The sequence below is a fragment of the Melopsittacus undulatus genome, chromosome 4 (genome assembly GCF_012275295.1).
Source record: "Melopsittacus undulatus isolate bMelUnd1 chromosome 4, bMelUnd1.mat.Z, whole genome shotgun sequence".
NCBI classification, from domain to species: Eukaryota; Metazoa; Chordata; class Aves; order Psittaciformes; family Psittaculidae; genus Melopsittacus; species Melopsittacus undulatus.
In genome coordinates, this window is record NC_047530.1 from 29296464 (window position 1) to 29311393 (window position 14930).

Genomic DNA, 14930 nt, shown 5'->3' on the forward strand with positions numbered 1-14930 from the left:
TCTAATTTTTCCTCTAATCCCCTGCATGTACCAATGGGGTGGCAAGGCTGAGGCTCCCAACTACCCTGGTGCTGTGCCAGTGTGCTGTTAAGCACTGAGCCAACCAATTGGATTCCCATGACCTTGCAGGCTGTGAGACACACACACGTGGTTTGTTCTAAGATGAAATATTTATTGTCCTGTTTACGCCTTACTTCGTTACAGCTACCCATGTTGTTTAAATTAGACAGCTGGAATGCAGAGCATGCCATAGTACACCGAATTGTCATCTGAGGGATTAAGGCTTATTTGAGTTGGTTCTTTGATGTGGTCAGCTTTTGGTCAGCTGCAGAAGCTTAAAATCAGATGGAAACTTGTGTAACAGTCCAGTATTCTTCTTCATTCTCAACATTTAACCTGCTGACCCACAAGAGGAGTTGTTGTTTTGGTTTTGTTTTCTTATTTTTATGAAGGCAATATTTTCTCTTTTTTTTTTCTGTATTGTAACTGTTAGCCTTAGGCTGCAGAGCTGTGGGGAAAAAGGTAACTCTCACTCAGAGCCTTTCTTTTCATTACAGCCAGAACATAATCAATCAAGGGTCCTACTATGGCTGCTTCAGTTATGCTACACATTGCAATTGGATTAAACACGGCACTTGGGACTGCACATGAGAAAGGATTTTTAAAACCTGCATTATAGAAAAAGTGAAATAAATTATTACATTTTCTATTTTCTATTTCTTAATAAAATCTGATTGCTAAAACTTGTATTTGAGGGAAAGAAAGAGAAAAAGCTTACTAAATTTATATATTTTTTACTAAAGTTACTGTTCAGAAAGATATATTGCACCTGTTAGTGTAACATGTAAGTAAGCTTGTAGCACACAGAAGAAAATCGACTGCGTCTTTTTGCAGTCAGACATTCTGAAATTATGCCAGTTTCATTCTGTGGGTTCTGTGCAGCAGTGGCTATATGCCATCCTGGGAGTTACTGCCTTTGGCAAGAGCTCAAGTATTCATATTGAATATTTTACTTAATAGTTGTAGTTTGGAGATTTCTAGAACTGTTTTCTAATTGTGGAACTTCAAAGATAGTTTTATTGCAACTTCCTACAAGAAGGCTTTAAATAAAATGAATCTAAAAAGAAATGAGCAATGTATAAAATAAACTTTGGGAGTTTTGGTGAATCTGAATGTCTAGCAGCAAGTCTGGCATTAAGACTTCTTTGTCTCATACATGTTCAACTGTTCTAAGTCTTTAAAGGCTGTGTATCCTCAAAGATTTAGAAGATTAATGTTCAAAGTGTGCTAGTGTTCATGGTACAAACTGATTTTTCTCATTCTCAAGAACTTATGTTTGCCTTACATAACAAGAAAAATAAAACTCACCTGCTGGAAAGAAATGTTAGATAAAAGGTGTTGTTCACTGCTGGAAGTCCACTGTCCTTTGGAAAAGGCAGTGGCTAAACTCAACGGCCATTCTTGCTCTGGTAAAGCACAATGGCTTGATGCTTGCCTTTTGTACAATTATAATCATTTTATATTGCTAAAGCATGGGTGCCTGAGAGGTGCAGTGTCAAATATACTCTGTCCTCCCTGCTGCAAGGGCTGATGACTAGCAAAGCTTCAGCCCTGGCACTCATCTGGAGTTAAAGTAAAATCACAGCTTTAAATGACAGGAATCAGGCACAATTCACAATCAGTTGTCAGGTACTGGTTCAGCATTACTAGGCCTCTGAGTTATGCTTCACTCATTCTTGTCAGGAGCTGAATTTCTGTAACTGGAATTCATGTAAATGTTCATTTACATAATTCTATTTAGTATTGAATGTGGGTTTTTTTTAATTTCTAATGATGCTTTAATTTCTAAGCATTATTTTTTAATCACTATGTATTTAATTCATTTATTCTTAACAATAGGATACCCTGAAAAGTCTACAACCTTTTGGTATTGCCTAGAAAAGGACAAAATATACAAATGGCAAACTACTAACAGGAAGGAGACAAATGGCACAGCTTACCATTTATACAGAAGCCCTGCAAGTCTGGCCTTACTGTTATTACTTCAGGTAAAGCTTCCCTTGCCTCCTCACGCTTCCACAAACTACCCACCACCATAAGAAGACAATGTTAGAGGGGCCACAGGGAGTGTGCAAGGGAGCTGTATTTAACTTTTATTGCTGTAACATTTTCTTGGGTTTTTTTTTGGTTTGTACCTTCCCTCTCCACTGTAGCTGTTTTCCCCACCACAAGGTATTTTTAAATCCAAGCTGCTACAAGAGTTACTTCCTGTTGCAGTTGAAAGGTTAGTAAAACAGGAACAGCAATGCCAATAATATTTTAATGAGAAGCTTTCTTTGTAGAAACCAGGTCACCTCTTAGTTCATACTAAGATTTAATATCCATTCTCCATTATAAAATCACAGAAAAGAAAGGTAGAACAAATCATCATGATGATTCACAGAGATGTTGTAAGGGTAACAGTGAAAAGTTGTGTGCAGCCAAGACACCAGAGATGAGAAGTCATCTTTTCATGATCTTGTACACCCTGTGAAAGCCAAGGGGAGAAGGCAAGAACATGACTCTTGACACAGGAATCATAAGGGGCAGTCACTACTGTGCTGTTTCTCGGAGCTTTTCAATCATAAGTGAATGGGTGTTGTAGAAGGGCAGCCCATCCACTTCCATTTCTAGACTGGCAGTTTTTCCACTGCGGACTCCATGCTGCACGAGTGTTTTCAGAAGTTTTTCCTCCTTATAAGCCAAATAAATAGAATATAATTAAAATCCTGAATCAAACAAGAGCATTCATCAAGACTTTTATCTTAGTTCTGAGCACATCCTCCAGATTTGTTTTGACAGCAGTTTGCTAGCACCTTTTTTTCCTTGCCCCCAAGAGTATGTATAGCATCTGGAACTTGAGGAGTGTAAAAAGGCTTATATTCTTGATTGCTATTTAAGTAATGAATTATATGGTTCTCCAGACTCCCTCAAATGACATGTTAGTGTCAGTTCAGAAACATGAATCCTTTTTTGCCTGGCTTCAAGTTCCTACATTGCACAAATACGAACTGGAGGAACTTTCACCCAAAGCATCTCAAAAAATTACCTGTAGTTTCCCCAGCATAGCAGCTGGCAGCAGCTTTAAAGAAAAAGAGGAGAAGGAAAGGGGATACATCAGGGAAAAAAAGGTAGAGAAGGTACTTGAATGGGCAGCACAAATGCTTTTCTTTCCTGCTTACTTCTGTGATCTCTGCGTGTCTTTTTCTCTCTGCCCTTTTTTTTCTATTGATTTTATCAGTTCTTGTTGCTTAGCAAAGGGATGAGGGGAGGAAAGAAACCTTAAAATTGTGCTTCCTTGTGATTGTCTGAAACAGCAAATACTTTATTTAGAATTGCAACTAAATTTCATGTTTGTAACAGTTATTTTCTTGCTTAGCAGTAATGTAAGCAGATAACAAAGCATGTTCCAAGTTGAGCTGTTCAGGAACACAGCAGGAACAGACCCATTTGTGATCCAGGGCCCAATGAATATTGAGAGATGAAAAGATGGGATAAAGTCAGCTCTGAAAAAAACCCTTACTATTTCTATGAACAGTGAAAATAGAAGACCTGGTTTCAGATGGAAGTATTTCTAACATAAAATGCTTTTCTGTTCATTTATGAAATGTACACAGTAAAACTCTTTCTACTGTCTTAGATTTATTTCTCTAATTCTATTAATAACACTCTAAGAGAAATAAAAAGCCTACTCCCATCCTAGCTTCCCCCTGCCCCAATGTCCTATGGTAATTTACAGAAAATATCAAAACAGTCATGTACCTCTGTCTTTCTCCCTTCCTTTGCTAGGAATGCCTTTCCCAGTCTTTGGTGCACTGTTCTGTTTCCAGTTGTGCAAGACCCTTCTTTGACAGAAATCCCTACTGGAACAGCCCTACCAGTGACCTTGACAAGCAGTTTTATAGGTTCCAATACTTCCTGTTTGATATTCCTATCCAACAACCTCTAGCAAAGTCCTGGACATAAATTAACAACTAAAGCTTTTAAACTGTCCAATACTCTCTTGTTAAATGTTATCTTTTTCCCTAGGAAGACTTCTAAACCATAAAGAATACAATAACTTTAGATCTGAATTTAGATACAATATGACTGTGTTTTACATAATGCAGTATACGGAAAAAATGCAACCATTTCTGAAAGGATTAGAGCATACCTTGCATGGCCAAGGAGCTGAGAAATTAGTATAATTTGGTAACCTGCTTTCTGAATGCACTTTATAAAGATTTGTCTTATATTTATGGGTAGTGCATCCTAGTTCTTATCTCCAACAAAGTTAAATAAAGCTCTGGTCTTCTACTAAAGAGAAAAATATACAGTTACATGGCATTGACATCATGCAACAATACAGCGATGATACAGTTATTGAGAAAATGATCTGGATACACTGGTTGCATAAAAGTGCTACTTTATAAAGTTATAAATATACCTCATCTGCTATGATATGAATGATCATATATATGAATGCAAATGTAAGCACCTGCTATTTCTGCATGAGAGAGGTTTCTCTTAGCACTGAGTATTTATATGCAAAGTGGCAAATTAAATCTCTTATGTCACAGAAGACACACCTGAATGGGATATGCAAAATATCATTTCTAATTGGAATTGTTTCGCCCACATATCTACATATTCGAGCACTATGTTCTGCTTATGTGCTTATGCGGGGAAACAAGGCTTGCTTGCTCACTTGCTTAATACTATATAGCTATGCCTGATAAACCATATTATATCATCAAATGCTATTATTTCCATTTGTGAGGAACATACACAATGTACAGCACACATTTTTAGCTGTAAAGTGCTGCAATTTTCTCACCATTCTCCCTTTAGTAAGTAGCTGTGTTAGGAGTAACTAGAAATACAAATAAACAGAAAATTGTTAGTTTGCAATTTATTCAAGGAAAAAACTCCCTTGTGAATGACAAAACTAATAAAAATACTAAAATAAATGTCATCCTTATATATTGCTAATTTATAAAGAAATTCATATTCTTCAGATCGTAATTTAAAAATAAATACTATACAGTTTAATTATTAGCATTAATAAAGATTCGGTAAAAGAACAGCTGCCTGATATATTAACCTGCTTGGGAGATGCAAGGAAATGCAGAGTTGACTGTAGGCTGTTTAGCATTAATTACATTAGTATATGTATGAATTAATACATTTCCCTACAGTAATTTTAGCATAAAAGTACCATAAACATCTGAAACCACATAACTATGATTCAACTCCACAACTGAAAGTAAGTAAACATTGCTTAAATCAAATTGCTTCTTGCTCATTAAGTTCTCAACAAGGAACTAATGCTTTGCAGTACTCCTAATTAAAATACACATAAAGACCAATGCACACAGAACAACCTCAGCATTCTCTTCAATGGCAGTGGAGAGCTCCACAGTTCTGGGCTTTGTTGCACTGTGGTCCTGACACTGCTTGAGCATGAGGCTGCAGAGAAATAACCTTAGCATTTCAGGGGAAGTATTAATTTAGTAAGTATGATCTCCAGTTTTCATGGAAGGAATGCCAATTTTGGAAGAAAAATAAAAGATTATAAGAAAGCTGTTTGGTGCTTAAGCACTCCTTCAAATGCCTTCTTTCCAATTACAGACAGACAGATACAAAGACCAAGGTGAGTGCGTGTGGTTGTGCTCTTCCCAGGGTAATCATTAGAGCATTAAAAGAAACTGGATTGGGCAGAAAGTAGCCATATAAACATAAATGGTTTGATTTTTTTTATACTAATGGAGTATGTGAACACTAATGAGTTCAATCTTCTGCACGATTTACTCTTGTGTGATTTATAATTAAGGATATCATATTCTCTTGTCAGACATTTTGTAATTTTCTCTCCACCACAAAATGGTTTCCATTAATTTTATCTCAATAGATTTTACTGTTGCACTTTCAATAGCCCATTCCTGTATTATTATCAATACTCCCAGGTATGTAGCTTAGTAAAGCAAAAGCAAGAAGGATTTCCTGTACAGAACATCACATTTAATTACAGTATCTTGTTACCAGGAATTTTGTTCATAGTAGTTTTTAGGATACATGAATTTAAATGGCAAAACCAGTAGATGTAACTGGAAAAAGACATTGAAAAGTGATTTACCTATTTATGGAAAAGACTGCACATAAATGTGCCATATCCTTTGTTAAGTCAAAGGGTAAAGGGCTTATATAGCTATGTTAAATGTTGGGATTGGTTTCAGGTTTATGACCTTTGGATGAAAATTGAAAATGGCAATAATTAAAAAAGTAAGACCTACTCTAAAATACTTTAGAGGTGCTTTGTTGTAATTTCACATGGAACATACTGTCATCTCAGGAGAAATACTGCACTGTTGTGGGCAACATCTATGGTAAACAGATTACATTTTGCTTAGCATTCTTGGAGGTCACAAACTGAGTGGTTTTGTCCTACTCTCTATAGAGGTCCCCTGCCAATAAAAGTGAAGTCTGAAGTTCCTAAGTTACTATAAATATGGTGGAACAAACGTTATTTGATTGTTGAGTGTGTGCACATGTATATATATTTTAAACATCCCCAAGTTAAAAATGGAGCCCCATGCTTAGCAGGATGAACACAGATCACAGTCATTTCTCACCCCTCTCAGTTATTTTACTTTTTCTCAGTCTGAAACTGTTGCATTCCCAGAATATCATGCTGTTCCAAGCTGCGTTAGTCAAAACACATTTAAAAATACTCATCTGCAAATCTTCCTCCAACTTTAGTTTAGAAACATTCAAAACTAATTATAGAAAGTTTCCAAGATAACTAGAAAAGGTGGAAAGATCCAGAAGGACAGGTGCAAAGATCAGAAGTATGAATTGGCTTCTGTATTAGAACTGTGACTTTTGACTGTGGAAGAGAGGCAGCTATAGGAGGCTACAACAGAGATTTATAAATCATGAATGAGCCTAAGTGAGTGAATTGGGAATTTTAGTCACTGTATTGCAATACAAGGATTTTTTGTACTGCCCATAAAATTGTAGCACTGTCTGCTTGAAGCCACAGCGCACAGCATTCATTTTTGAAGATTTTTATGTTAAATTTTTCTTGAATCCTTTGACGAATATTCTAAGTACAGTGTGGCTGCTTGTTCACCAGGGATTCCTAAAATACACCTAAAGACCATGTGAAAGGAAGCGTTGAACTGGACTAGGCAGGATTTAGCAACTGCTAGCAAATTTCATCTACATATCATAAGCAAGTCACAACTCGTTGGCTCTCCAGAAATTACCTTGGTAACTGATGGAAGTGCCGATAGCCAGACCGTTTTGTTTGATAGCCGTGGAAACCCGACAGCTTTCCTCAAATAGCGGTCATGTACCTCACAAGTGCTGAGGATATACAGAGCACAAGCAATGGCATAACCTCCCCAGTTAGAGACCCCTGCAAAAGAACATCACCATGAAACCAAGTTGTGAAAACCCCCCGACAGTTATTGCAGAGATACCTGACCTGAATAAGGCACTAGGCATGCACAACTGAGTCTCATGGAGCGACAGTGAAATGGAACATGGTTAGGAATTAAATGTTGACATAAATTGGGAACATTTCAGAAATACCAAGTTGCATAACAAAAGTTTTCAGTAGTATTTCAGATTGAATTTCTGCAAGTCTCCATCTAGCTTAGTTTCCTGTTTTGTCTTTCCAACAAAGTAAAAACTCAAATGGGCATGGACTATAACACAGTTCCATTTGGGTTACTGTGAAGCCCATGAACTGTGAGATCATGTGTTACAGCCTGATGTCTTTTCCTTTTAATCACAGACAAGCAGAAGGTTTTGATAAAGTATCCTAAACCAGTGTCCTTGGCGTGTCATATACAAGACATTCTAACATAGTTAATATCCACAAATTTTCTGTGCTGTTATCAAACTGATCTACACAGTCACCTTTGACACCTTTTTTGTTAAGACTGTACTGGAGATCATTAGATCTGAAACTTGGTGTAAGAAGTTATCTCTGCTACCTGCTAACCTTTTCCAGAGATGCAGAATGGCAAAATTTTCAAAAAGTGTGGAATTTGGTTTAGTGCATGTAGTTTTCTACACTTAAACGTGTCCAGGACCTCACTTCCCTTTGCAGGACCTGGGTGCGACAGTTACTTTCAAAGTAAAAACCATTAGAGTTGCCAAAACAGCCACCATAGATAAGAGCACTATGAGTGGCTTGGGGTCACAGACACAGAAGCTCACCAATTATACTGAAAATTCCTATATGCATACACATTTTAATTCCCTGCAGTCTTCCTTGTTATTTTATTTCAGGTGTAATTTTTTTCAAGAATATTCAGGATTTGCCCAGCTATTTCCAATTAAATTCACTTTCTTCAGGGAGCATCTTCAATTTCAGTTAGTACTCCTGGAGCTGTAGTTGCTTAATGCTTCAGAAAATTGACATACCATGGAGACAGATTTGTTTGCCAGGGATGACTTGGTTACACAAAGAAAAGACCAAGACAAGTTAGTTGGAAAGACAGATGTCAATTCTATTCTCAAACATTAGCAAATCTCCCATTCCCCCCAAAAGATTACTTACCAGCTACAACAGCAAAATCAGCTTCAACATCACAAGCTATAACATCTCCATTTTTTATGTGCTTCTTTACAGCATCTTTAATTTTGCCCATACCTAATTCATTTCCTCCATCCCCAACACCTTTATTAAAAGAGAAGACCAAATGAGTATGAACTCAGCATAAATAACAATCCACAGAGAAAGCACCCAGTGTCTTCCACAGAGCTGCTGTAACAGTTCATAGCTTGATTTATCCTTTTTCAACAAAAGTGTCTAAAAACAGAAGATTGAATGAAATAGCTGAAAGCACAATACCTATCACATGCAAATCTGTAAGTATATAAAGGAGATGTATGCTGCACTGGTGCATGCAAAAGGAATCAAAATTATCAAGTGTTCATGAACTGCAGGCAGAATTAAGATAGTAAACTTTACCTCCAGAAGGCCTTAAATAAGTGTTCTATGTAACGCATTATCAGAAGGACATTAGACAATTAGAAAATAAATCTAAAATTAACCTGAGAAGTTAGCCTACTCTTCTACAATAAAGCAAGCATGAAAACTTTGCCTTGTTACAAGCTTTAATTAAAAAAAAATATTAAAAGTGGCAATTATTGCAGAAAGATAAGCAAAAATACACATAAGGACTTTGCCAGAAGTAGAACTTTGTGCACTGGCAATCTCTTCTACACCAATCACTATCGTTGTGTCACAGAGTACAAAGGCCCAACCCTGTGTACTATTACTGTTTGCATTTTTCCTAGTAATTTATGAAAAAATCCAGCTAGGTGGTTCTTTTGGTTTGTTTGTTGGAGGTTTCTTTAAGTGTTTTATATTCAGGGTGTCGAACTTGACTTTTGTTGGTAGAGTAAAAACATGATGCATAAAAAGAACAACTCAAAACATCCATTTAAATGGAAATTAATGTTTCTCTTCCATCTCTTAGGATAAGTGGCATCTTCTCAAGTTTGAAGAATTTACAGAAAAATCCTGGTTAATGTCTGTGAAATAGAACAGTGAAGAGCTCCAAGTCCTCCCTGCAACATATTTGAATTTGAAATGTGACTGGGCTCTAATGCATAGCATGTGTTACAGGAGAGAAATTGCAGTATTTGTAACTTACACTTCAAGCCCTGAAAATGATAATTTTAACATGCATAAATAGCTCACATAAGTCTATAGCAAATTCCTTCTTTAAGTGAAATTCTAAGTTATTTCTCAGCAGCATATTTTATTTAAATCCTTAATTCTATATAGTTAAGGGAAGCATAACTGAGTGACACATAACTAACATGAAAGGATTTGCCATGGAACAGCTAATTGTTTTTCTTATCTGTTCACTTTTAGTGTTGGAATTTCTAAAATCTGTTTGCTGGTAGTACTTTTCAAATAGGTAATGACATAATCATGTATCTTGTGTATACATATGGTAGTTACTACTGTACTGCAGTATGGGTTTTGAATGAACCCACATATTTTAATTATCCTCATATTCAAAATCCAAAATTTTGCTCTTAGTATTCTTTAAAAAGGCTAAAATGAACTACTGTCCTTTGAAGATTGTCAACAGTTTAACTTAAAAATACTAATCCGCTGCTCAGGGGTTTTTTTGTATTAGCCTTGCTTCGCTTTCTCTTGTCTTTGTGGAAGTCCTGTCACCAGGATGGTTATGCAATTGATAGATCTACTGCTGTAGATGGATCACATTAGCATTACACTGTGAGGAAAGGAACACCACACCAAATATTTTCCTGTACCATTTGTCTTCTTATTCTTCTACACATTAGCTGAGGACTAGGTTCTACTGCAGATTTTCAGAGTGAGATTCACCTGACAAAATGTAGCCATCTCTACACACGAGCCAGTCACTTAGACTTCTTTTAAAGTCAGCAGAAAGAAACAGACCCTTCAAACATTCGGTTCATCTCACCCCAAGGCAAATATCTCAAATATAGATGTCTGAAAATAGACAAGATGAACCCTCTTCTCCTACAGGCCTGAGCGCTTTCCAGGAAGAGGAAAAATAGTTCTGTCTGTCTTCCACACAAGTTTTCATGACTACATTGGTTTCTGAAACTACATTCATGAAATATCCAGGAATTGTCAGTCTTCTGTGCTAAAAATCATTTGTATGAAAGGGAAACGTGTAATCACATTTTTTTCATGCAGTACTTTGGAAAGCTTTTCATTAGCTCCTATATAAATAGCATATAGCTATGTCAATTGTGTGACAGCTGAACAAAATTGCATGTGGTTTTGGTGACATCTCTTAATCTTTTATTCCAGTCTTTTGTGGAAAACGAGTCTTCCCAACCCCAGTCTTTCATGTCTTACTTTGTACATTCCTGAACGTTGCTGCTTACTCCATGGCTTTTCATGATATCGGTACCCATACAATTGTGGGCATTGTTCATGATTTGTCCGTGGTCAGACTTCTAGATCGGATCCTTCTTTTAAACACAGGTACTGTTTTAAATCCAAAACTTGGCAGCAATTAATCAGCATGAACCTTTTAATATTTTTCTCTCCACCTACTAACACAGCACATCTTGCCACTGAGCACACTATATAAAGACTTTTGTAGGCTTAAAACTTCATCTTTTTAGTATCCTCTTCCAGTATATAAACTTATCTGAGTACTCTGCCCTAATGCTGTGCAATATTTGCATTTTATTTTGGATCTAGACATATGCCTTCAAATTCCTATTGACCATGAAGAAAGTCGAAGGTAGCCTGGTATCATAATTAGTAGCAATACATAACTTTAGTAATGAGAGACAAGATGCAAAGGCCACAGCCCAGACTGATGCCTTGTAAAGGTAGGTTTTGGAGGAATACCTTGAAAAAATTCAATAGCCATCCCAAAAATTGTAATCAAATTTAAAAACAGACACAAAAAGTTAGTGTGATAGGCAAAATAAGAGATGTTAACTGAATAACAGACAATCCAAGAAACAACTACATATTTTTTCTATAGACAGTCAATTAGCTCTCCAGCACAGAAATACGTACACGTTTTCCATGGGAGATCAGAGCAGATACCTTCATTATCTTTCGAAGACTATGACTTGTTAAACCATTTTCTATGCAGACATCTCTTTAGAAAAAATTCACAGCAGTGGGACACGCTGAATCTAGATAACTTCTTCTTCTCTTATTATTCAAAGGCTGGTGGTATTTTTAATTAATGACACTTCTTAGTGTATTTGAATATTCAGAGAATGTTTAAAACAAACTAAATTCTGATGAACAGATTCAAATTCCCATCCTGTAGAGCACTCAAAACTTTGCAAAATCAATATCCTTTGACCTGCTCTGGGCTATTTTAAAAGGTGAAGGTATTTTTATTAAAGGAATTAGGATGTGATATCATATATGTGCTGCAGAAATCCTTGTATCAACCATTTAAAATCAGGCACAAGAACTGAAATTAAATGCGGCCGATAACACCCTGAGTCTTTTTGCTAATCATCTTTATGAAACAGAGTTTTTTCTATCCTTATTCAGTCAATCTTCAGCTTGTTTGCTGAGATGGCCAATAGTGTGCCATCTAAAGTGCTGCTTTTGGAATGCTGAACGTTACTCACTGGGAATAGGACAAAAATTGAACTAAATCTAAATAAAATGTATTGCCAGTTTGAAAATAATAAATAAGCCCCAACAACCAAACACAAACAACCCAAACAAAAACCAGTGCTCTCTTCTGTGGTACAGCTTTTAGATTATTCCAACACAGTGAAATCAGACTATGCATTATCTCTGCAGGAGCCCCTGCTTGAAAAACACCAAAACTGAGAAGTCAAAGTACCCGTGCTTTTGGTCATGCTTAAGAGTGAGTCCACAGCACTACAAGAAGAATAAAAGCCAGATCAGCAGACATGTTCTTTCATGACTGAAATCAACCTGTCATGGGTACTTAGTTCTAATTTTGTGACACTTCTAATTTTGTTTCTAGTATTTACATAGATTATGTATCTCTCAGCAGTGCAGCAGGAAACGTTTGATTGTACAAGAACATTGTACAAAACTTCATCTATATACCTTGATCTATGGCATGTTTTTCCAAAACAAGATACAGGTAAGTTTTCAGGAAAAGAAAAAGGACTATTGACAAAAGAGAAGAGCACCATGTTGACAAAAGCATTCTTATTAGACATATTAGCCAATTAGACATATTGGTCAAATTAGTTTTGGCAAGAAAGACAATGTAAAGATTATTACTGTATACATGTATTTTATTAGAGAAGGCACTATTATACTAGATGCAGATATGCAATCCGTGCTTAAGAGAATGCTAAAGGCGATATAAATTAGGATTCTATCCAGACTCCTATTTCAACACAGGTGTAACAACCATAAAAATAACTATAACATTTTAATATGTAGTGTTCCTTTTCAACAGTAATTTGCTTTCTGTGCTGTCTTTCACACATAAAATACAGGATAAAATCAGTGCCTAAACTTACACTTAGGGAAGCATATATACGCACAGTGATGTGTACATAATACACACATCTGGGCTTGGTTTTCATCCTTAAATAACTTTGAAATCAATTCCTTTCTTTTTTGTGGCTGTGAGATCCTTTCAATGGAAACTTACAATTTCTCTCCAGCAACGAACTCTTTAAATTCAACCACAACAAACAGCTGTAGCTTGCAAGCAGTTATTCAGCACCTGTCTCCTGTTCCCCTTTACTTCCAGTAAGAGTTTCTGGTTCATGTTTCTCTTGCTTCTGAGAATATAACACAAACTCACACGTACCTGTTGTTGTGACTCCTGGAAGGGTTTGGGCAGCCAGAAATAGTTCATCTATGGGATCCACAAGATGTTTAATGTTAACTTTCCTGGCATTGTAATAGTTGCCATCAGCAGCCATCCCAGCACGCTCTATTGCTATCAGGTGATCAAATCTGGTTAGAGACAAGTGAAAAAACAGAGAAGAGTCAATGCTCTGATTTTCACATAACAAAGCCTTCTGTTGGTTGTTCCTCCTGTTCTGCTTTGTTCTGCTTTTTGACCATTTGGGATCCAAAGTAAAATTTGGATACTATTTTGCTATTTCTGAGTGTAGTTCTCTTAAGTTTATGTTCAAATATTAGTATAGTTTATAGCTTTAGTGAAACTCCCTCAAGCCATATTTACCACCAAGAAATGGAGAAGCTCTTGAAACACTCCTAACCAGCAATCCTTTGGGTCAGCCACCTGGCCTTGCTGTTTCATGTTAAAATACATAATATCTTGTAAGACAATAGTCTCTGTAAGTGTTTGCAAAGAAAACAAGAAGGTGGTGAAGTAATGTTGGTGCAAATATAGCCCCTGAAGTAATGTTGGTGCAAATATAGTCTCTGCTTACAGTGCATTTCTTGGCAAATGTTCATTTGTTTCTAATTAAGGATTTTTTTGGTTTGGGTCTTCAGATTTGTGGGATTTTTCATTAAGTCTGTGGCTACTTTGCTAGTTATGAAAATAGATGTACTGCAGATGCCCTAGGTTTTAAACTGAATTTTAGTACTCAGTTCTGCTACTGTATGTTAGAATTCTGGTTTTCCAATTTTACTGTCAAGAGGTTACCAGTTCTCCTGAATTATCAAATGTTCTTGTGTGCAGGTATCTACAGTGATTCAGAGACCTTAAACTGGTTGTCTACTTCAAAGAAATGCTTTAGCTTTTGAGGACTGTGAGATCAAATGAAATAGAAACTGACTCTAATTTGATTAGGCATAGCTACAAGCAACATTTAAAAAACAAAATATAAAAAATGAAGACCATATCATGCATACTATTAAGCATACAATTATAACATACGCTAGTCTGTGGAAAAAAACCAGGAATTGAACGTGTTGATGAATCAAATACCAGGGTGGAAGGCTTCAGAATAAACTGAAGGCAACTACATTAAAATGCCTTACTAGGAAAGATGAATAAAAATGAGTAACATATGCTTACTTAAAGGGGACAGAATTTGCCTGCTAAGTTATGAAATGTGCATACAGTTACTTATCAAATTTTCCAGTGCATTAAGCCTAATCACACACTTTGCATAAATTTGAATTTTTGCCTAATGTTGTATACTCAATAATGTATATGCAAACAGTTCAATGTTGAGAACTGCTTGCATACATCTGTAATTTTTTCTTTGGCTGCCTTTGGCTGAAGATGATCACCTTCACACTATTACAAACACATGACACTAAATCAGATCAGATTCCCCAGTTGTCAGACTTGAGCCAAAGCTGTAGAATGTGAACATGCTCCACAGCTCTCTTCCCAGTTCTTTCGCAAACTTGGAGGCAATATTTCCCCTTTCTGACTTTCTCACTGATTTGAAAACTGGTAAAATTACATAGTGTGTGTGTGCAT

At 36.3% G+C, this 14930-nt stretch overlaps 1 protein-coding gene across 4 annotated transcripts in view; it reads right to left on the reverse strand.

Moving 5' to 3' along the window:
* Positions 1-2355: 2355 nt before the first annotated feature.
* Positions 2356-14930, reverse strand: part of DGLUCY (D-glutamate cyclase) — a 53339-nt gene continuing 40764 nt past the window's right edge. For all 4 annotated transcript variants that reach the window (XM_005149504.4, XM_031049479.2, XM_031049477.2 and 1 more), the window contains 4 exons: positions 13332-13480; positions 8591-8710; positions 7287-7438; positions 2356-2733 (listed from right to left, as the gene is read on the reverse strand). In XM_005149504.4, the coding sequence (XP_005149561.2) occupies positions 2593-2733; positions 7287-7438; positions 8591-8710; positions 13332-13480 (562 nt within the window). In that variant the 3' untranslated portion in view covers positions 2356-2592. The remainder of the gene's footprint in view (positions 2734-7286; positions 7439-8590; positions 8711-13331; positions 13481-14930) is intronic.